The sequence below is a fragment of the Chrysochloris asiatica genome, unplaced genomic scaffold, assembly GCF_000296735.1.
Source record: "Chrysochloris asiatica unplaced genomic scaffold, ChrAsi1.0 scaffold00168, whole genome shotgun sequence".
Classification (NCBI taxonomy): domain Eukaryota; kingdom Metazoa; phylum Chordata; class Mammalia; order Afrosoricida; family Chrysochloridae; genus Chrysochloris; species Chrysochloris asiatica.
This window is the reverse complement of record NW_006408686.1, coordinates 1,699,243-1,723,595: the sequence shown is the minus strand read 5'-3', so window position 1 is coordinate 1,723,595 and position 24,353 is coordinate 1,699,243. Positions and strand designations below refer to the sequence as shown.

The 24,353-nt window shown below is 44.4% G+C and overlaps 1 protein-coding gene across 1 annotated transcript in view; it reads right to left on the bottom strand.

The window, feature by feature from the left end:
- The window catches only part of CEACAM20 (carcinoembryonic antigen-related cell adhesion molecule 20), a 34,938-nt gene extending 13,109 nt beyond the window's left edge, over window positions 1-21,829 (bottom strand). The window contains exons 1-7 of the mRNA XM_006871487.1: window positions 21,778-21,829; window positions 19,240-19,311; window positions 17,797-18,075; window positions 13,735-14,016; window positions 10,722-11,000; window positions 8,033-8,305; window positions 3,515-3,620 (exon numbers count right to left, since the gene is read on the bottom strand). Of these exons, the coding sequence (XP_006871549.1) occupies window positions 3,515-3,620; window positions 8,033-8,305; window positions 10,722-11,000; window positions 13,735-14,016; window positions 17,797-18,075; window positions 19,240-19,311; window positions 21,778-21,829 (1,343 nt within the window). The remainder of the gene's footprint in view (window positions 1-3,514; window positions 3,621-8,032; window positions 8,306-10,721; window positions 11,001-13,734; window positions 14,017-17,796; window positions 18,076-19,239; window positions 19,312-21,777) is intronic.
- Between the last annotated feature and the right edge of the window lie 2,524 nt (window positions 21,830-24,353).

Sequence of the window (24,353 nt, the reverse complement as noted above, 5' to 3'; positions counted from 1 at the left end):
TTTTTTTTTTTTTTTTTTCCTTTGGATAAATTTGACTCCATTCTGAGTTAGGGTAAGAATTACGGTTAAGAGTAAGAAACACATGATCAAGAATAGGTTTCAAACTACTTGTCAGTAGTTTCTTTGTTTTTGAAACCTTTGTGAATTGAGTGAAGGTTAATAGTTTTGTTTTTAGTTAAATCCCCGCTAAATTATTTTCTTTAACCTCAATTAGTCATGAATCACTTGATAACTTTTTTTAATCGTTCAGGTTGTTGTAGTTGTTAAGCGCCACTGAATCCATGCTGTCTCACAGCAACCCTGTCTAGGGTTTCTGAAGTGTGGCTGGTGACTGGTGACTTTACGGTTCAAACCAACCTGCAGTCCATTGCTGTACTTTATATATGTGTCCTCTTGAAACAAAATAGGGCGAAACTTTGACATTCTCTAAGGTCACCCACCGTTTTGACTCTGACTTCTTGTTGGTACTCCAGCGTAGTGATGTTCACAACACTTGCACTGCCTCGAGAAATTGAACTCTGGACTGAATTAGGAAGAGGTTATTAGGAGGAGGCTGTTTTCTAGGGCTCCCCAGGAAGGAGGTGGCAGAAACCTTCCTTCCTTTCTCCCAGGATTCCCCCTAATCACATCTTCAGTGAGCTAGAACTGGGAAAGTTCTAGAAATCAAATTGTGGGTGAGTTACGGCTTTTGGTTGAGAATTGAAACCCAAGTCCCAGTCCCAGTTCTCCGGGGGGGGGGGGGGGGGGCTCTGTAGATTCGGTTAACTCCTGTAGCCCCCTTGGCCTTGGTTTTCCAATGGGGCTGGATTAGACAGTATTGTGGATTGAATTGTGTTCCCCAAAAGTACGTGTTGAATTGCTGACCCTTATACCTGTAGATTGGAGTCCCAGCATGGCACTTAGGGTTAATATGCTGGACTGCAAAGCTGGGTTGAACCGCAGCAAGGTTGGCAGTTCAAGCTCACCATCTGCTCCTCAGAAACCCTATACAGGGCCAATAGGAGTTGGAATTGACTAAATGGCACTCAATAACAACAATACCTATGGATTGCACCTCAATGTAAGAAAACCAAAAATCCTTACAACTGGATCAACAAATAACAGCTATATAAATGGAGAAAAGACTGAAGTTGTCAAAGACTTCATTTTGTTTGGGTCAATCATCAACACGCATGGAAGCAGCAGTCAGGATATTAAAAGCTGTATTGCGTTGAGCAAATCTGCTGCAAAAGACCGCTTCAAAGTACTAAAGAGCAAAGAGATCATTCTGAGGACTAAGGTGTGCCTGACCCAAGTCAAGGTATTTTCAATCGCCTCATATACATGTGAGAGTTGAATGAATAAGGAAGACCGTTAGGAGAATTGATACACTTGAATTATGATGTTGGAGAAGAATATTAAAAGCATACAATGGACTGCCAAACGAACAAAAAAATCTGTGTTGAAAGAAATACAGCCAGAATGTTCCTTAGAAGCCAGGATGGCAAAACTTGGTCTCTCATACTTTGGACATGTTGTCAGGAGGAACTAGTCCCGGGAGAAGGACATCATGCTTGGGAAAGTGGAGGGTCAGCGAAAAAGAACCCCCAACAAGATGAATTGACACAGTGGCAGCAGTAATGTGTGGATGGGGCAGAACCAGACGGTGTTTCTTTCTGTCATGCATAGGGGCGTTATGAGTTGGAATCGACTTGACGGCATGTAACAACAACAACATACTTGTGGATATGATTCTGTTTGGAAATCAGGTTTTCCTTTCATTATGGTAATGTGGTCATGCCAGTGTATATGTACAAAGACACTCATACCAAAGAACCAAGGAATGCTAAGAACTCCTGACAGGTCAGTGGGTGTTGGCCAAGACAATTGTAAGGCTCACGGACTGCCGGAACAAATACATCTGTCTTGGAGGAAGTGTTGCCAGAATGCTCCTTAGAAGCCAGGATGATGAGAATTCATCTTTCTTTTTTTGGACATGTCATCTGGTGGGACCAATTGTTGGAGAAAGACATCATGTTTGGTAAAGTAGAGGATCGTTGACCAAGAGGATCATACGTAAGGTCACTATGAATTAGTATCAACAAGGAAAGGAGTTGACAAGTATCAACAAGGAAAGGAGTTGACATCTCCCATTCCTTCGCTTCTAAGGGACATTCTGACTGTACTGCTTCCAAGATTAATTTGTTCATTCTTCTGGTACTCTAGAATATTAAATAGTCTTCACCTACACCATAATTCAATGCAAGGCTGGCAGTTCAAGTTCACAGCTGCTCCTTGGAAAGCCTACACAAGCTCACTATGGGTCAGAACTGACCCAATAGCACTTAACAACAACAACACACCATAATTCAAAGGTGTTAATTCTGACTTGATTTTACTTTTTCATTTCAGCTTTTGCATACATATGAGGCAATCAATAAGAACATGGCTTGGATCAAGTGTATTTCTAATATTTACTTCTACTCGTGACATCTTTGCTTTTTAGCAACTTGTAAGGGGGTCTTTTGCAGCAGATTTCCCCCAGTGTAATACACTGTTTGATTTCTTGACTGCTACTTCCATGGGTGTTGATTGTTGATCCAAGTAGAATGAGATCTTTGACAACTTTAATTTCTTTGAAATTTATTATGATGCTGTTTAAGTGTCTGGTTGTGAGGATTTTTGGTTTCCTTTATGCTCAGGTGTAATTCATACATGAGATGTAAGATCTATACTACATTATTGCTGTTGTTAAGTGCTGTTGAGTTGGTTCGGACACACAGCAATCCTGTATAGGGTTCTCTGAGGCTGTATCTTTGCGGGAAAATTCTCACCCATGGAGCAGCTGGTGGACTCAAACCACTGACTTTGTAGCTCACAGTCCAGTGCTTACCCTACAGAGACATTAGGTGTAAAGCAATTACATCCCATTAGATGACAGTTTTGAAGGTCATTTGCTTGACCCTCTAGGTGAACTGATTTTATCTCTTGCCTAAATCACAGTAGCATATGGTTAAGATTTCAGTGTTTATTTGGAGGCGGGACTACAATCCAATCCATAACACAAGGTTTCCTGAGATGGAGGAAGGAAGACTGGCAGTAGCTGTCTGTCCTGTATTTGCCATTTCTGTCCCAGGCTGTTGGAACAGGAGAACCCCTCAGAGGTTCTTGCTTCCAATCTCATCCATTCTCCAGATGGGGACACTGAGGCCCAGAGTGGACAGGGTTCATCCATGGTCACATAGTGATCTACTGGCAAAGCTGGCACTGAAGGCCTTTTCCCCAACCATTAACCTGGCCCTGGGTGCCAGCTATGGGGACACTTACTAGAAATGGAATCTTCTTGGTACCTGTTTACTTGGGTGGAGTCCGCTGCACTTTCTCTTGAGGACCTAAAGCCACAAAGCCCTCATTCGTCTGTGCTTCTGATCCTTGCCCATATCCCATGCCCATTCTTGGGCACAGGTGAGTGGGAGGGCAAGGAGGAGAACAGAGATCATACCAGCCACACCCTCTCTCTTGCCCCCAGGATTACCTTCTCTTGAAGAGGAAACAGCCCAGCCCTGCAGCCAGTGCAAGTACGGTTAGGATCCCAATAACAATGCCCGCGATGACCCCTGCAGACAGGGAGCTCTGGGGATCTGGACAGGAGAAGACAATCAAGAGTCAGGTCTAACACACCCACATACCTGCCCCCACTGTCATCCCTGGCTTATGGCTTTATCTCCGCTGTCATTCGATGAACGCTTGTTTCCCATCACTGGGAGACAGCAGCTTGTGGTGTGAATAGTGCCATGATCTGGAGTCCAATGGACCAGCTTCAAATCTCAGCTGTGTGATGTTGGGCATGCTACTTAACCTCTCTGTTGCTTCTTCTAGAAAATGGAAATGAAAACAAACACCATTGCCCTACATCGAGTCGAGTCTGACTCATAATGACTGTGTAAAATAAAATCAAACTTTCCATAGGGTTTCCAAGACTGTCATCTGACAGCTTGGACCCTATATGACAGAGCAGAGATGCCCCACAGGTTTCCAAGGCTGTAATCTTTACAGCTCGTGGTGTTGGCTGTGTGATGTCAAGCCAGTTCAGACTCACAGCAATCCTGTAGGGCATAAATAAATCCTGCACCACATAAATAAATCCTGCAAGGCATAAATAAATCCTGCACCACATAAATAAATCCTACATGGCATAAATAAAGAAAACTTTATTCTGCCAAGGGCCATCTGGATATTTATAACATTATTTGTGGACCACACAAAATCATCAACTTAAAAATGAACCTGCTATATTTAGTCAAAAGGAGCTCTGGTAGCGTAGTGGTTACGAATCGGGCTGCAAACCTTAAGGTCAGCAGTTCAAAACTACTAGCCACTCCGCGGGAGAAAGATGAGGCTTTCTACTCCCGTAAAGATTTACACCCTTGGAAACCCTGTACAGGGTCGCTATGGGTCAGAACCGACTCGACGGCACTTCACAACAACAACATATTTAGTCAAACATTTAACTAATGCATGCCTAATGTAATGGCTGGAACTGTGGTTGCCTCAGCAGGGCCAAGCCAAATGATTTTCTGGGCCTTGTACAGTCTGCAGGCTGGATGTTCCCCACCCCTGCTGTATAGGGTTTCCGAAGTTATAAATCTTTCTGAATCTTACGGGAGCAGAAAGCCTCATCTTTCTCCTACAGAGCGACTGGCAGATTCGAACTGTTGACCTTGCAGTTAGCAGCTCAGCTTGTAATCCACAATGCTCCTCTTACAGTTCATGGTGACCTTATATGACGGAAGAGAAATGCCCCACAGAGTTTCTAGGTTGTAATCTTTATAGAAGCAGACTGTCACACCTTTAACCATGGAGAGACTGATGGGTTCGAACTGCTGACTTTTCAGTTAGCAGTCAACTGCTTAACTACTATGCCACCAGGATTTCCCTGAAGTGGGAAGAACAGTGTCTATTTCATTAGGTTGCTGGAAAGATGGTTGTTGTTGGCTGTCATCGAGTTGACCTTTGACCATGATGACCCCATGAACAACTGAACCAAATGTTGTTTGGTCCTACACTGTCCCCATGGCTGGTTTTGGATCATACTGTTGGGATCTATAGAAGTGTCACTGATTTCAGAAGCAGATCTCCAGGTCTGTCTTTCTTCCTACTCCATCTTAGTGTGGAAACTCTGTTGAAACCTGTCCAGCGTCATAAGAACACACACACAAGCCTCCACTGACAGATGGGGGTTGGCTGTGCATCATGTGCAATTCACCGGGAATCGAACCTGGGTCTCCTGCATGAAAGGCAAGAATTCAACCACTGAGCCACCACTATTCCCTACTGGAAGGATGAAACATTTTAATACTCGTAAGGCATTTGTTGTTGCTGTTAAGTGCCACCAAGTCATTTTCAACTCCTAGGTATACCCTATACACAACAAAACTGCTGAAATAGACCGAAACTCTGCCATCCTCATCATCGTTCCTGTGTTTGAGTCCATTGCGGCTGCCACTGTGTCAATCTATCTCATTGGGGGCCTTCTTCTTTTACACTAACTCTCCACTTTACCAAGCATGATGTCCTTCTCCAGGAACTGGTCCCTCTTGATAACATGTCCACAGTATATGAGACCAAGTCTCGTCATCCTGGCTTTTAAGGAACATTCTGGCTGTCCTTCTTCCAGCCCAGATTTGTTTGTGTTTCTTTCAGTCCATGATGCTTTTAATATTAGTTTCCAACATCACAATTCAATTCTTCTGTGGTCTTCCTTTTTCATTGTCCAGGCTTTACATGCATATGAGGTGAATGAAAATACTATGGATCCGTCACACCTTAGTCCTCAAACTGACATATTTGCTCTTGAACACTTTAAGAGGTCTTTTGCAGCAGATTTGTCCAATGCAAAATGCTGTTTGATTTCTCGACTGTTAATTCCATGAGTATTGATTGTAGGTCCAGGTCAAACGAAATTCTTGACAACTTCAACCTTTCCTCTGTTTATCATAATGTTGTTTATTGGTCTGATTGTGAGGATGTTTACTTTCACTGAACTAAGATTCAATCCATACTCACGGCTGTAGTCTTCAATCTTCATCAGTAAGTATTTCAAGTCCTCTTTAATTCCAGAAAGCAAGATTGTGTTGTTTACATGTTGCAGGTTGTTAATGAGTCTTCCTCCAATCCAAATCCTCCAATTCCTCATCATAAAGTCCAGTTTCTCTGATGATTTGCTCAGTATACAGAATGAATAAGTATGATGAAAGAATACAACCCTGACACATACCTTTCCTGATTTGAAACCACACAGCACCCCTTCATTCTGTTCGAAGCACTTTCTCTTGGTTTAGGTGCAGACTCTGCGAGAGCACAATCAAGTGTCCTGAAATTCCCGTGGTTGGCTGATGTTACAGACAGGAAGACTTAGCCCTGGCGTCTGATGCATGTTCAACAAAGAGTAATTTAATTTGTCTGTTGACCAAAGGAGACCAGGTGGCACTGTAGGATGATCACTGATCTGCTAACTACAACATTAGCACTTCAAACCCACCAGTTACTCCTCAGGAGAAAAGATGAGGCTTTCTGCTCTCATAAAGATTTATAGCCTTGGAAACCTACAGGGTCGCTATGAGTGGGGATGATGGACTTTATGGCAGTAGGCTTGCGTTTGATCATAGAGTCAGAAGTGACTTGGCAGTAATAAGTTTGGTTTGGGTTTTAAAGAGCTCTGGTCAGAGCTGCCATCAATTATAATGATGCTCCGAATCACGTGGTTTCGTTCATTACAAGCACATGCTGTTGTGTTTTGTGCTGCTCGGTGCTTTGATCATTGCTGACATTGTCAAATTTCCTCTTGCTCTAGCTACAACATTGTGCTAAGGAATATTTGTGAATCTATCTAGTCTGTCAGCACCTCCACAGGAGAAAGATGAGGCTTTCTGCTCCCTGGAAGATTTAAAGCCTCAGAAACCCTACACAGGGTCGCTGTGCATCAGTACCAACTCGGCAATTAACAGCAACAGCATGTCAATAACTCTTTGGAGAATAAAGTACTAGTGAAAGGAAAAGAAGAAAAAATCAGAAAATGGCTTCCATTCAGTTAATAATAATGTCGTGACTGATAATTTTGCAATTCAATGCAGAAAAGACCGTAGGACTGAGAAACAGGGATTCCCACTATTCCTGACTACCCCCTAATCCTCTCATCGGCTCTTGCCTTCTCTCATTGACAGTCTCACCTGAACTCATTGTTCTTCTAAATACTGTGATTTTTCACAACTCTGAAAGGCAGGCATTACAGACCCCATTCAGAGGTTAAGAGTCTACCAAAGCACACAGCTAGGAGATGGAAGTATAGGGCCTGCAAGCTCGGGGTTGGGATTCAAAAGCTTTAAACCGGGGACTCGCAGTCAGATTCCACCCCATAAAGATGACCGCCTTGGAAACCCCATGGGTAGTCCTACTTGGTCCTAGATACAAGTTGAAATCCACTCGATCGCAGTGGGATAGGCTGGGATTTTTGACTCCTTACATAAGCAGATCTCCAGGTCTTTGTTCCACAACCCTTGGGTGGATTTGAATGACCAACCTTCAGGCTGATTGTTGTTGTTAAGTCCTGTTGAGTCGGTTCTGACTCAGTTACCCTCTATAGGGTTTCTGAGGAGCCACTAGTAAATTCGAATCATCAAATACCTTGAGCCGCCCAATAGTCAACCCCAGGCCATTTGAACCTCCCAGGAACCCAACAAACATAATAATTGTGCTTATATCAAAGGATTAAATTCATTAACATTTGCAAAGTTCTAGGGCGGTGCCTGGACTCCTGGTTGGCACTGGAGGATAAGCACTGGACTGCAAACCACAAGGTCGATGGTCAAGCCCACAGCTGCTCCTCAGAAACCCTGTACAGGGTCACTATGAGTCAGGATTGACTCGACGGCACTTGACAAGAGCAAGAGCAGCGCCTGGAGTATTGTGTTTGGTAGAAGAAGACCAGATGGCTGGGGCCAATGTCACGAAAGGTCACTTGGACCCCAGGGGAGGTAGTACCTGCCGGGCTCACCTTTCACCTTGACCAGAACTGAGGCCGAGCGGGTCAGTTGGGTCACTGGGTTGAAGGGCGTGCAGGTGTAGAGTCCCTGCTCTTCCCAAGTGAGAGTCTCGATGGTCAGGTTCCCCCCAACAGACTCCCAGGTGAAATGCTGATAGGTCCAGCGATACTGGGCGCCCGGCATGGACTCGGCCTGACACCACAGTGTCACCTTGGAGTTAAGTGACGCCTCGATGACCTCCTGGTGATGTCCACTCCAGATGATGTTCACTTGGTCAGGACCATCTGTGGACAGAAGCCAGATCATGTGTACAATCCATACACCATTGTGCCAAGCTTATCTGTCCTGTTCATATTCGTATTCTCAGTTTTATCTCTTCTTTTCCCTCTCAGTTCTAACACAGGCTTTTCTATCTGCTGTTGAAAGGAAAGGGGTCTCCTAGTAACATAAGAATAAGCACTGGACTGCTAACCGCAAGGTCGGCAGTTCAAGCCCACCAGCCACTCCTAGGGAGAAAGATGATGCTTTCTGCTCCTATAAAGATTTACAGCCTCAGAAACAGTCTACAAGTGTCGCTATGAGTCAGAATCGACTCGATGGCAGCATTGGGTTTTGGGGTATTAACCTGAAGGCTGGTAGTTTGAACCCACTCAGCAGCGCTGCAGAAGAAAGGCCTGGCAATCTGCTTACATAAAGATTAAACTCACCTCCATCGAGTCAATTCTTCCAACTCACAGCAACCCGACAGGCAGAGTAGAACTGCTCCCTGGGGTTTCTGAAACTGTAAAGCTTTCCAGAGGTAGACCGACATGTCTTTCTGTTCGCTGCCCCACACTTAATCCACCATACCTGCAGAGCTCCTTTCTGTAAAGATTCCAGCCACAAAAACCCTATGGTCACACAATCAACCGGACGACAGGTTTGGTGTTTGGGTTCAAAGGCAATCTCAGCAGGCTAAAGGAGATGTTTCCTATCTCTGGTAGAACTGTGGTGGAAGCTCTGAACTGCTAACTACAAGGTTGATGGTTCAAACCCATCAGCTGCTCCAAAGGAGAAAGATGAGGCTGTCTACTCCCATAAAGATTTACAGCCTTGTTGTTGTTGTTGTTGTTAAGTGCCGTGGAGTCGGTTCCGACTCATAGCGACCGTGTAACAGGGTTTCCGAGGCTGTAAATCTTTACGGGCGCAGAACGCCTCATATTTCTCCCGCAGAACAGCTGGTAGTTTCCAACTGCTGGCCTTGCGGTTTGCAGCCCGATTTGTAACCACTACGCTACCAGAGCTCCTTAGGTGCCATCAAGTCGGTACCGATCCATAACAACCTTATACACAGCAGGATGAAACACTCCCCGATCCTGGGCCAACCTCACTACTGTTGCCACGCTTGAGTCCATCGATGCTGCCACTTGGCCAATCCATCTTGTTGGGGGTCTTCCCCTCTTTCTCTGACCCTCCGCCTTACCAAACATGATATCCTTCTTACAGCCTTGTAAACTCTGTATTGGGTCGCTACGAATAGGAATTGATTCAATGGTAGGAGGTTTGATTTTGGGGTTTAGTCCTCCTTACTGTATATCAAACCAATCAAATGGTTGGTTTTGCCCTTGCAAAAGTCAATCCTAACAAAGGAGCCTTGTAAGACACCCAGACTTCAGAAACAGTTGTGTGTCCTGTGAACGTAGACCTCTAAAACGTTTGTAATATCTGACTTATAAAGACATGTGCAGTTACGATTTCCATCGACATCTTTACAATGGAATCCCATTCAGATGCTAGCCGAAACGTTGGAGGTTCGAGTTCACCCAGACGCACCCCAGACAAAAAGTCTTGGCTATTTCACTTGTGAAAAATCAGGCATTAAAGACGTAGGGTTGCCAGGAGTGGAATTTGAAGCCATGGCCCTTGGTTATAGTGGTATTCTAAACAACACAACTACTTGGGAATTTTGTTTGTAACATTAGAAGGGCACTGTGCTCTCCTCCCACATACAAGAAGGAAACAAATGCGTGAAAATGGCTGTTGGATTTCTCATTCAAACTAACAGTCTTGCCTTGTTTAACATGAACATCTGGAAAGATGACTACCACCAGTTTTCCCTCCACAGAGAAACTGGTGGGTTTGGATAAACCTCTTGCTATGGAGTCACAGCGCCCCTATGTGGTATAGAGCAGAACTGCACTCCCTAGCGCTTTCTCTTTACATTTAAAATTTTTTGAATTGAGTGGTTTACAGAGCAGATCAGTTCTCCATTCAATAATTCCCACGCATTTTGTTTCATGTCACTGGTTGCAATCCCTTCCATATAATATCACTCACCCCACTTTCTCTGCATTTCCTGTTTCCATTCCTCCTTTTTGCTTAACCCTTTTGAATTTTTGTTTTGGGGTAAATGCTGCCCCTTTTGATTCCAAGGTGTATGTACCTCAATCATGTTATTCCTTAGGGTTTTCATGGTTATAATCTTTATGGAAGTAGATCTCCAGGCCTTTCATCTGCAGCACAGCCGGCTGGGTTCAAAACTGTTGGTAAGCCGTTGACAACAAACCATTTGCTCCCACCTGACACATGCATATAATATCTGTTTCTGATCTGTCTCTCCCATTAGAACAAGGTCTATACTGATGGCAAGAAGGGGAAGAAACAGAACTTTAAGAGGAGGAGGGAGGCAGGAGGAGAAGGCCCAGGCCTGGGGTGACTTACAGCTGATGGGCAGCTTGAGGGGGTCGCTCCGTGCCCGGCTGCCCCAATGCCGCACCTCACATTCATAGGGCCCTGTGTCGTTCCGCCTGATGCTGTGGATGAGCAGTGTCCTGTTGTCCTGAGACAGCATCAGATGCTCACTGGGGAGGAGGGGTTGCCCGCTCAGAAACCACAAGATACTAACTCTCTTGTGGATGCTCTGACAGGTCAGATTCACGAGGCTGTCATTCTCCACCGGATCCAGGCTTGGAGGTCTGATGTGAGGCTTGGTCAGCTTTTCTGCAAACACATCGAGATACAGGGTCAGGTTCAGGGATCCCTCCTCAGTTTCCTGTCTCTGTGGAGCCCACATGGTTATTCTAGAGTTGTGTGAGGGAACTCTGAAAAGCTCATGAGAAAACAGAATGAAAAGATGATAGGATTCTTCCCCCCTACCCCATGAACTTCGTAGACACTCCTTCATATGTGCTATGGGTGGTGTGTGTGTTATAGATTAAACTGTGTCCCCTCCTCCCCATATATGTTTTGTGGTATGGCATTGTGGGATAATGCGCTGAATCACAAGGTCGGTGGTTCAAACTCACCAGCTGCTCCTTGGAAGTCCTATATGACTCCAAGCACACTTAACAACAAGAAACCCTAACCTCTGTCTTTGTGGTTATAATTCCATTTGGGGGTGGGTTTTCTTTATTATGAGGAGTCCAGTGATTCCTTAGAATAAACATTGAACTGTAAACCACAAGGTTGGCAGTTCAAGCTCACCAGCCACTCAGAGAATGATAAGGATTGTACTCCTGCAAAAATTTAAAGTCTCGGGAACTCTATACAGGGTCCCTATGAGTTGGAACCGACTCAGCGGCATTAACAACTACAATCAGTGTAGGGTGTGGCCCTGTAGGATATGCACAAGATCAGTAGCCACAAGATCGGTAGTTCAAACCCACCAGCGCTCCTCTGAAACCCTGCATGGGGTCCCTATGAGTCGGAACCAACTCAACAGAATTTAGCAACAAGAAAGCCACAAAAAACCACACTCCTTACCATTGAGTCGATCCCAACTCAGCATTTTCTGAGACTAAATCTTCATGGGAGCAGATGACCTCATCTCTCTCCCTCATAGTGTCTGACTGGTGGGTTGCAGTCTAGTGTTTACCCTCCAACGTGACCAGGGCTCCTTCTAATGCCAGACCTCCTAAGCTGTGAGAAAATGAGTTTCCATCTGTTCAAGCCACTCACTTAAGGTATTCCTCACACAACGACGCTCGAGAACTCAGACAGCATGCGTCTGTGCTTTGTATATGGTATACTGTGTGTGAGGTGTGTTTTGTGTGTGTGGTTGCATGACAGTGCATGTTGTATGTCAATGCTGTTGTGGGTTTTGTGTACATGGAGTGTATGGTGCATGTGTGTGTTGTGTGTATTTTGTGTCCTTTCTTGTGTGTGTAGTATATGTTTTGTGAGTGTGTGGGTGGCAGGCATGTGCGTTCTGTGATGAGTGTGTGCTGTATGTGTGTAGATTTTCTGTATGTGAGTGCCGTGTGACTGCTGTATTTTATGTGTTAGTGTATGTATCCTGTGACTGTGTGAATGACTGTTGTGTGCGTATGCATCTTGTGTGTGTATTGAATGTCAGCTGTGTGTATGTGCTGAGCGTGCTGAATGTATGAAATGTGCTATGTATTTGTGTGAATGTGTTCCATGTGAGGGTGTTGAGTGTCTGACTTAAGTATATGTTGTGTGTAAGTGTCTGTTATGTATAGTGTTGAAATTGTTCACGAGCCAAGAAATCAGTTTAAGGACTAAGATGCACCTGACCCAAGCCATGGGAAAGCTGGACAGTGAATAAGGAAGACCGTAGAAGAATTGATGCATTTGAGTTATGGTGTTGGAGGAGAATAGTAAAAGTACCATGGGATGCCAAAAGAACCAACCAATCTATTTGGGAAGAAGTATAGCCAGAGTGCTCCTTGGAAGCCAGGATGGCCAGACTTTGTCTCTCATACTTCAGACATATTGTCAGGAGGGACCAGTCCCTGGAGAAGGACATCATGTTGGTAAAGTGGAGGGTCAGAGAAAAAGGGGAAGACCCCAACAAAGTGGATTGGCACAGTGGCAGTAGCAATGGGCTCAAGCGTAGAACAATTGTGAAGTTGGCCCAGGACCGGGCAGTACTTCATTCTGCTGTAAATCGGGTCTCTACGAGTCGGTGCCAACTCGGTGGCACCTAACAACAACAACAACATGTGTAGTGTTGTATTTAGTACAAGGACACATTGTATACCTGGGCTGTGCTGTGAGTGTGTTGTATGTGACCTGTGTGTGTATTTATGTGTGTCATATGTATTGCATCTATTTGTACATATCTGTAGCATACGTATTATGTGGATACGGCATGCATGAGAGCACGAGCATTTTGCAAGTGTCTGTTACATGCCTGCTTGCCGCATGTGTGAATACCAAGCCCATGCACATTATGTGCATATGTGTTTTGTATGAGTGTGTGTTGTGGGCCTGTGATATTGCATGTCATGTGGATGAGTCTGGGGTCTGTTGAGCATGTGTGGATGTTGTTTGTGCATGGGAGGTTCTGTGTGTGTATGGAATACGTGAGCATGGTGTGTAGGGAAAAATCGAGCCTCTTTTCACAAAGAATCAAGTCACATAAAGCCCAGACAGAGCCAACAAGGTGTTGGGGGGCATACACCGAGCCAGGCGCCAGGTCTTTCCCTGCCTGCTCCCAGCCACCTGGGAAATCCCTGCTCCTTCTCTGGGTGTGCCTCAGTGACTCTGAACTGTTTTTAAGTTCTAGAACACATTGAGAAGCCAATGAAAAGCTGTAGACCCTTCTTCTACAAAACAGCACATTTTGAGTGTATCTTGAAACCACTCAAGAATCGCCACCCCATTCCTAGATGCCCACAGCCCCAGATGAAGAACCCCCTCATCCTTTCTGACCCTGCAGGTCCTCAATTCTCAGAGGAATGAAGGAGAGAGACAGGGAAAGAAGACTTACCAAGGACCCAAAGGTTAACAACACCCAGGCGGGACAGATGGGTGGCGAAGTTGGACACCAAGCACTTGTATGTGCCCTCGTGTTCCCTGGACACAGCACGGATGGTCAGTGTATTTTTGGTGGAAGACAGGACGGAGTTGTTGGGAAACAACCAGGAATACTCAGGGGGTGGGTCAGACTGTGTTTCCACCTGGAAGTTTACATCAGAGCCTTCCATCACCTCCACCCACTCCCCGTTGAGTACGCCAGAATCCAACTTGATTTCAACAGGGTCAGGACCGTCTGGGAAGACAGGTACAATCACAGCATTAACAACAATATCAGCAACAGCCCTTTGGAAGGTGAAGTCTTGGGGGAATCGATAAATGCCAATATTTCCCACCTCCCTACCAGAGCTCTGGACCCATTGAGAAGGATGTGCAGGAGTCGGATGGAGAAACAAAATGGTAGCCTGCTCCATGGGTCAAGCGAGGTTAGAAGACACACCTGAAGTATACCAGTTAATTCCCTTTGCCCATCCTTCCTCAGGCAAGATTTTGGATCAACTGAAGGTTTGGGGACTCTGAAGCTCAGTTTTAGATAAGTTGAAAGTGACCAGTAGAAGTTGAGTTCTTGCTAGTTTTGGTCAAGTCAGTTTCCACTCACTGGGACCTCAGGTGTGCAGAGAACTGCTTCATGGGAGTTTTCAAGGCTGTGACCTTTCAGAAGGTGTCTCTGGGTGGGTTTGAATCATCCCAATATTTGGCTGGTAGACAAGTGCTTAATCATTTGGACCACCCAAGGATTTTGTTGTTCCTAGGAGCCATCATAGTGACCCTACGCATGATGAAACAAAACACTGCCAGGTTCTGCACCAACCTCACAATCGTTGCCAAGTTTGAACACATTGCAGCTGCCATCTCGTTGGGAGTCTTCCTCTCTCTCACTGACCCTCCACTTTACCAAGCAAGATGTTCTTCTCCAGGAACTGGTCTCTCCTGATGATATGTCTGAAGTATGAGAGATGAAGTGTGGCCATCCTGGCTTCTAAGGAGCACTCTGGCTGTACTTTTTCCAACAAAGATTGGTTTGTTCTTTTGGCAGTTCATGGTACTTTTAATATTCTCCTCCAACACCATAACTCAAATACATCAATTCTTCCACAGTCTGTCTTATTCACTGTTCAACTTTTGCACGCATATGAGGTTATTGAAAATACCATGGCTTGGGGTCAGAAGCACCTTAGTCCTCAAACAGACACCTTTGCTATTGAACACTTTAAAGAGATCTTGTGCAGCAGACTTGCCTAATACAATACGCCATTTGATCTCTTGACTGCTGCTTCCATGAGTGTTGATGATCAATCTGAACAAAATGAAGTCTTTGACAACTTCAATCTTTTCTCCAATTACCTTGATGTTTTATCTACTGCTCCAGTGGTGAGGATTTTTGTTTTCTTTACATTGAGGTGCAACCCATACCGAAGGCTGTGGTCTTTGATCTTCATCAGTAAGTATTTTAAGTCCTCTTCATTTTCAGCAAGCAAGGCTGTACCATCTGCATATTGAAGGTAGTTAATGAGTCTTCCTCCAACCCTGATGTCATATTCTTCTTCGTATAATCCAGCTTCTCGGATTATTTGCTCAGCATATAGAATGAATATGTATGGCGAAAGAACACAACTCTGGCGCACACCTTTCCTAATTTTAAACCAGTCAGTGTTCCCTTGTTCTGTTCGAACAACTGCCTCTTGGTCTATGTACAGGCTCCTCATGAGCACAATTAAGTGTTCTGGAATACTTCATAATGTTGTCCATAGCTTGTCATGATCCACACAATCAAAGACTTTATATAGTCAATAAAGCACAGATAAACATCTTTCTGGTATTTTCTGCTTTCTGACGTCAGCAACTATATCCCTCTTTCCATGTCCTCATCTGAATCTGGCTTGAACCTCTGGTAGTTCCCTGTCAATGTACTGTTGCAGCTGGTTTTGCATTATCTTTAGCAAAATTTTACTTGCACATGATATTAATGGAGTCTTGTTCTTTGTCAATGTCATCAGTGTACTTCGGCTTTCTTCTTTCAGTATCATTGGCTCTTGATCATATGCTACCTCTTCAAAAAATTGAACATTGACCATTTCTTTTTGGTACAGTGACTCTGTGTATTCCTTCCATCTTTTTTTGATGCTTTCTGCATTGTTCAATCATTTGCCCAAAGAATCCTTCAATATCATAAATCAAGACTTGAATTTTTTCTTCAATTCCCTCAGCTTGAGAAATGCTGAGCATGTTCTTCCCTTTTGGTTTTCTAACTCCAGATCTTTGCATATTTCATTATAATATTTGACTTTGTCTTCTTGAGCTGCTCTTTGAAATTTTCTATTCAGTTATTTTACTTCCTTATTTCTTCCATTTGCTTTAGCATCTCTGTGCTGAAGAGCAAGTTTCAAAGTCTTTTCTGACATCTATTTTGGCCTTTTTCATCTTTCTTTTTAATGACCTTTTGCTTTCTTCCTGTATGATGCTCTTGATGTCATCCCACAAAAATTCTGGGCTTCAGTCATTAGTGTCTAGTTTATCAAATCTGTTCTTAAGATGACCTCTAAATTCAGGTGAGATATGTTCAAGGTCATATTTTGGCTCTTGTGAACTTGTTTGATTTTCTTCAGTTTCAGCCTGAACTTGCATATGAGCACTTGACGGTCTGTTCCACAGTCTGTCCCTGGCCTTCTTTTGGCTGATGATGATATGGCATTTTCACAGATGTAGTCAATTTGATTTCTGTATATTCCATCTGGTGAGGTCCATGTGTATAGCTGTCTTTTATGTTGTTTTAAAAAAGGTATTTGCAATAAAGAAGTCATTGGTCTTGCAAAATTTTCTGCATCGTTTCTGTCACCAAGTCAATATTTTCCAATGACTGATCCCTCCTCTTTGTTTACAACCTTTGCATTCCAATCACCAGTAATGATCAATACATCTTGATTGCTTGTTTGATTGGTTTCTGATTGAAAACTTGGTAGAATTTTTAAATTTTATCATCACTGGCTTTATGGTTGGTGCGTAAATTTGAATACTAGTTGTATTAACTGGTAGGCGTATGGATATTATCCTATCACAGACAGTGTTGTACTTCAAAATAGATCTTGAAATGTTCTTTTTGGTGATGAATGTGATGCCATTCCTCTTCAGTGTATCATTCCTGGCATAATAAACCATCCGGTTGTCAGAATCAAAATGACCAATACCAATCCATTTCAGCTAAATAATGCCTAGGATATTGATATTTATGCATTCCACTTCATTTTGACAATTTCCAATTTTCCTAGATTCATACTTCGTACATTCCATGTTCTGATTATTAATGGATGTTTGCAGCTGTTTCTCTTCATTTTGAGTTGTGCGCCATCAGTAAATGAAGGCCCTGAAAGCTTTACATTACATCCGCATCATTACAGCCGATCTACTTTGAGTAGACAGCTCTTCCCCAGTCATATTTTTGAGTGCTTCCCAACCTAAGGAGCTCATTTTCCAGCACTATATCTGACAATATTCTGGTGCTCTTCATTAGCATTCTTTTCTGGTGCTAGCTGACAGTGTTCTACTGGTAGTCATAAGGTTTTCAGAGACTAAATATTCTGAAGTAATCCGTCTCTCCTTCTTCCTAGTCTATCTTAGTCTGAAAGCTCATCTGAAACCTGTCCACCATGGGTTTACCCTGCTGGTATTTAAAATACTAGTGGCATAGCTTCCAGAATCACAGCAACACTTAAGCCACCAGAGTATGACAAACTGATAGCTATGTGGTGGTCCAAGGACTCTAGTAATGTCAAATAGATAGTTATGTCTCTAGACTTCAGGGATGGACATGCCCACATTTTTGTTGTTATTATAACCATTTGATAACAGATTACCAATTTGAACAGAGTTTTAAAAAATTCCCCCCTTAACTGTTTAAAAAAATGTATCTATTATATTGTGTTTTCAGTGGAGGTTGTATTGAAAGTTGTGAGGCAGAATAAGATTACCAAGGAAGTAGGCATCAGCGAAGAACTGGGTAGAATGAAAAGGGACTCACAGTTCACGGTCAACATTACGGTATCGCTGCGCTGAATCTGAAGGGGGCTCCAGACTTCACACTGGTAAGTCCCAGAGTCCTCTCGGTAGACTGTGAGGATGGTGAGCATCTTGTCAGCCATGGACAGATGCATCCGCTCCTGGAGCTCAAGGGGGACATTGTTGAAGAGCCAGTGGATGTTGATGTCGACGTCGTTGGTGTCACAGTAGATGTTTATTTTTGCTTTGTGCTCTATGGCACTGACTTGGCTGATTGAAATGATGGGTTTGGACAGGGATTCTGAAGAGAGAGAGAGAGAGCAGAACACAAATAAAAAGTCATAGCGAGACTGAGAGAGATACGAGTGGATTCGAATTTGCGGAAGACACACCGGAAGCGAACGTTCTGAGCTCTAATTCTGGATTACCTGCTCATTCTAGGTGTGATTTTGGGCCACTTACTTCCGCTTCTCTGAGCTCCGTTGAATGAGAGTGTGCAGGTAAGGCACAAAAAGAGGATTTAGGTCCTAACAATTGATCAATTGATACCAGCTGCAAAGAGAATCAAGCTTGTAGCATGCCCATCTCTCACTTGTTGGTCAACTTTCCCCACCCACAGTAGTGACAGTTACAGTCCACCCCTTTACCCCCTGGCTGAGCCATTAGATTCATCCTGTTGGGTCTCAGGATGTGGACCCCTGATGGGGGTTTGAGGTGTGAAGGCAGAGATCAGAAAGACAATGCCATTTTCTTGTATTTCTGTGCCACACCTTTCTCCCATGGAGCGCTGGTGGATTTGAACCACCGACAAAATTACTTTCCACAGAAGCAGAATTATTTCTTTTCCGCCCAAATGCTTTTCTTAACAATACATTCTAATTCCTCCCTTTTGTCCTGGTTGCATGAAATACAGATCTGGTGAACTGCTTCCGAAAGGTCACAGCCTTGAAAACCCATGGGGTAGTTCTATTCTGCACATATGGGGTTTCCATGAGTGGACATGACTTTCTGTGAGAATCTACTTTTTGTGAGTCTCAGATGTCATGTTGTTGTTGTTAAGTGTTGTCGAATTACTTCCAACTCATAGAGATCCTTAAAGGGTTTCCGAGGAGCAGCTGGTGGAGTTGAACTGTTGACCTGGCAGTTAGCAGTTCAGTGCTTATCCTAAAGCACCACACAGTGTCTTGTTAAGTGCTGTGGAGCAGCTGGTGAGTTGGAACTGCTGACCTTGCGGTTCAAACCAACCTTGAGGTCAAGTGTTTATCCTATGGTGCCACATCAGGACCTCACACAGTGTCTGGTGGTGATGGTTCTTATGTGCTGTGGAGTCGGCTCCGACTCATAGCGACCCTGTACAGGGTTTCCGAGGCTGTAAATCTTTACGGGAGCAGAAAACCTCATGTTTCTCCCACGGAACACAGTGTCTAGGGGCTCCCAAACATAGATGGAACAACATCCTCCTTACTTTGGGTGGTGTTAAGCACGTCGAGGTTGTGCTGGGCTACGGCCGGCGGACTCCACACAGTCAAGAGCGAGGCTGGGAGGGGAGAGAGGGACCATTCAGAGACCGAGAGGCATGTTGGGAAGTGTCTAGTTATGGACTTCGAAAGTGGAGGGAGGTATGAAATCATGGATAAGGCACTCCATTCCCAAAGTCTGGGTCCTACCCACCACTTACTCGCCATACGACTTGGGACGTGAGCTTCAGTTTCCTGCTCTGTAAAATGGTAGTACCTCAGGGTCCTTGTGGGCTCCTGGTATGGTGCTGTAGGATCAGCACTGGACTACGATCCACAAGGTTGGCAGTTCAAACCCACCAACTGCTCTTCAGAAACCTTATGCAGAGTCGCTATGAATTGGAAACGACACGACGGCACTAAATAGGTTCCTAGTGGGAGCGGTAATGAATACTGACTGGTGAGTTTTAACCGCGCCCCCTGGTGGTCACTGCATGCTCTGCAATGATGCTCATTTTTCACAGGGTTGGAAGAGACGCTCAGCTCAGCAAGATGAATTTGCCAAGATCACACAGTACAAATGGCTGTTGCTGTTAAGTGCCGTCAAGTGGATTTCAACTCACTGCGATCCTGAATAGGGTTTCTGAGGAGGGACTGGTGGGTTTGAACCACCGTGCTTATCTTACAGCACCATACCAGGATGTCAAATGGTGGTTGTAATTGTTGTCAGTTTATACTGGCGGCCGTCGAGTTGATTCCAACTTACAGTGACCCTGTGGGACAGAGGAGAACTGTCGCATAGTGTTTCCAAGGCTGTAAATCTTTATGGGAGCAGATGGCTCCATCCTGCTCCCAAAAAGCCGCTGGTGGGTTTGAACCATTGACTTTTGATTAGCAACCAAAAGCTCTAACCAGGGCTCCTTTGGTTACATCACGTCATGTTGTTGTTAAGTGTACCATCAAGTTGTTCCGACTCATAGCCACCATATATACGGTTTCCTAGGAGTGGCTGGTGGGTTTGAACTGTCAAGCTTGAGGTCAGCAGTCCAGTGTTTATCCTACAGTGCCACACCAGGACTCCATCATGTTATAGCTGAGGTTAAACCTAACCCTGCCCTGCCAGCTCCTAGAGACATGCTTTCAGAAGTGTAATTGTCCCAGTCAGTTCAGCAATGGGTACAGAGTCAACCCCTGTGAATAACAACTCCAACTATTATCTCTGATGGGAGACATTAACCTTTGGTGCTTCCTCAGACACAGGATCCTGTTAGATGACAAAGGAAAGGGGAACAAGGTAGCAGGAATTCCCTCTTTTCCTTTTGGCCAGTGGCTGGAAGAAGACTGTGGGCATGGGTAGGGGACCCCATGTGTGACAGAGTAGAACTGTGCTCCACAGGCTTTTCAATGACTGGGTTTTCACAGGTAGATTGCCATATCTTTCTTCCGAGTCACCTCTGGGTGGATTCAAACCTCCAGCTTTTGAGTTAGCAGCCAAGTGCTTAACCATCTGCACCACCCAGATACTCCTCTGGTCCCCCTCCCCTACACCACCCCCTCCCAAGCCTGTTGCTGTCAAGTCGATTCTGACTCACAGTGACCCCTAAGGACACAGTAGAACTGTCCCATAGGGTTTCCAAGGCGATAATCTTTATGGAGCACTAGTGGCTCTGTGGATAAGCACTGGACTGCTAACCACAAGGTGAGTGGTTCAAGCCCAGCCGTTGCTTAGCGAGAGAAAGATGAGGCTTTCTGCTCCCAAAAAGATTTACAGCCTTGGAAACCTTATATAGGGTCAGTATGAGCTGGAATCGACTTAACAGCAACAACAACCTTTATGACAACAGACTGCCACATCTTTCTCCTGCGGAGGTGTTGGTGGGTTCAAACTGCTGGTCTTTTGGTTAGCAGTCCAGCCCTTTAACTGATGCATATCACGGTTTGCAAAACCATTTCTTCCTTCTGAAGTCCTTTTCTTAACAATATCTTCTAGTTCCTCCCTTTTGTTCCGATTGCCTGTTAGCATAAATTTTACTTTCTTCTCCCTTCCTGATGCGTGGACCTGGCCACTGAGGTTGGCACATTCTCCCTCTGCTTGTCTCTCTCCTGCCTGCTTGTTTCTCCATCTTTCTCTCCTTCTCATTATTTTTTTGTCCATGTTTTTCCATCTCCTTCTCTCTCTGTCTCTTTCCCCTATCTCTTTCTTTCTTTTCCCCTTCTCTCTCTTTTCTTTCTTCTCCTTTCTGTCTCTCTCTCCCTCTGTGTTTCTTCCTATTCTTCACTCTGTGTCTGTCTCTCTCCCTCTAGTCTCTGTGTTGGGGTCTCTCTCATCCGTCTCTTTAACTGCCTCGTTCTGTGTCTTGTGCCCATCTTTCTTTGTCTCTGGTCTCTGTCTCTCTGTGTTAACCTCTCTTGTCTCTGTCTTTATTTCTGACACAGTCTCTCTCTCTCTGTTTCTTTCTCTCTCACATATGCACCACAGACCGAGGCACACATACAACTCCCCACTCCCATCACCACTGCCCCATCTGAGGGAAGCAGACACTTACCTGAGAGCAGAACCCCTGTCCAGTGGGGACCCCATAAGTCAGGGAGCCCCATAGGTCCTGGCACCCAACTCTGGAGAGGTCAGCCACCTGCCTCCTGGCTCGCGTATAGAAACAGTCTCCACTTTAGCTCTGCCCTCCCCACCAGCCTGCGTCTCTTCCCGTTTTCCCTGCTGCAAACATCTATGCCCTGTGAGGGCAGCGGCTCCCAAGACTGACAAGGTGGTTAAGGGTGGATTCACTCCACCTCTGCCCTTTATCCCCAGGGCTCATTCTCATTTTCTCCACCTGGCACATAAAGCCGGAACCCCAGGAACACAGGTGCTTCCCCAGGAGGAGGAAAAGGCTCAACAAAAATTGCTCTTTGGCCCTTGGAGCCCTTTGAGAATCGCGCCCCCTTCTGGCCTGTTTGGCAGGATGCCTTGGCAGCTTGGGGAGATACCGTTCTGAGGAGGGATGACTCCCGAACGTTAGATACACTGGGATGGTGCTGCCGTGAAGGTGGTTAACTCCAATGATAACATATAGCCACGCCTGCTGCCAAGCTCACTGTGTGTGCTGCTGTTGATGTTATTATGTGCTGTGGAGTCAGTTCCGACAAGACAGACTGACAGTGGCAGCGACAATGGGCTTAAGCATACCAGTGGTGAGGATGGCGCAGGACCAGGCGGTGGGAAAAAGATGTTATCTATCATACCTACCTCTCAAGGTTGCTGTCGAGATTCAATTAGACAATTGTAAAAGGGCTATCACCTGTCACACAGTATTGTTGCTCTTCTTAGGCGCCATGTACTTAGTTCCAATTCATTCATTTGAGTAATACAGTTATTAATTTGAAGACAAGAGCATAGACCTGGAAGGGCAAAGTGGGAGAGAAAAGAGTTTTTCCCAGCTTTTCCTTTGAGAATCAAAAACACAGGATGTGGTACCATCAAGGTCCTGATGCCTCCAGGGCATCCTGGTCCCAATAAATGTCATTGTTGTTGTTAGCTGCAACACTGCAGTGGGGCAAGAGAAACCCCAGAGCCTCTTTCCAGGAACCCAATCCAAGCCTCCTCCCACCCACCACCACTATAGTTCCTACACCTTCATCCACACTGTCTGTCCACCATGGGTGACCCTGCTGGTATTTAAAATACCTGTAGCATAGCTTCCAGAATCACAGCAACTCACAAGCCACCACAGTAAGACAAACGGACAGATGAGTGGTGAAATAGAAGAATTCTACCAACTTCTTCAATCTGAAATTCATCAAACATGCAATCAAGATGTACTGATCATTACTGGTGATTGGAATGCAAAGGTTGGAAACAAAGATCAGTAGTTGGAAACAATGGCCTTGTTGAGAGAAATGATGCTGGAGATCACATGATAGAATTCAGCAAAATTAATTATTTGTTCGTTTCAAATACCTTCTTTAGACAGCATAAGAGATGACTATACACATGGACTTCACCAGATGGAATACACAGAAATCAAATTGACTACTTCTGTGGAAAGAGATGATGGAAAAGCTCCATATCATCAGTGAAAACAAGGCCAGGGGCAGACTGGGGAACAGACCATCAATTACTCATATGCAAATTCAAACTGAAGCTAAAAAAAATGAAAACAAGTACATGAGAGCCCAAACATGACCTTAAATATATCTCACCTGAATTTAGATTAGAGATCATTTCAAGAACAGATTTGATACATTAGACACTAAAGACTGAAGACCAGAAGAGTTGTGGGATGACATCAAGAACATCATACAGGAAGAAAGCAAAAAGTTGTTAAGAAGACAAGAAAGAAAGAAAAAATCAATATGGATGTCAGAAGGGGCACTGAAACTTGCTCTCCAGAGTAGAGATGCTAAAACAAATGGAAGAAATGAGAAGCTGAACAGAAAATTTCAAAGGTCAACTTGAGAAGACAAAGTCAAATATTACAACGAAATGTGCAAAGATCTGGAGTCAGAAAACCAAAAGGGAAGAATACGCTCAGCATTTTTCGAGCTGGAGGAACTGAAGAAAAAATTCAAGCCTCAACTTCCGTTACTGAAGGATTCTCTGGGCAAATGAGTGAATGATGCAGAAAGCATCAAAAGAACATGAAAGGAATATACAGAGTCACTGTACCAAAAGGCAATGGTTAATGTTCAACCATTTCAAGAGGTAGCATATGATCAAGAGCCAATGATAATGAAGGAAGAAGTTCAAGTTGCATTGAAGGAATTGGCAAAGAACAAGGCACCAGGAATTGATGGAATAAAAATTGAAATCTTTCAAGAAAGTGAGGCAGCACAGGAGGCACTCACTCATCTATGCCAAGAAATTTGGAAGACAAATATCTGGTCAACTGATTAGACAAGATCCTTATTTGTGCCCATTCCAAAGAGAGGTGACCCAATGGAATGTGGAAATCATTAGATAATATCTTTGATATCCCATACGAGTTAAGTTTTACTAAAGGTAATACAGAAACATCTACAATCAAACATTGACAGAGAACTTCCAGAGGTTCAAGCCGGATTCAGAAGAGGCTGTGGAACAAGGGATATCATTATTGATGTCCAATGGATCTTGGCTGAAAGCACA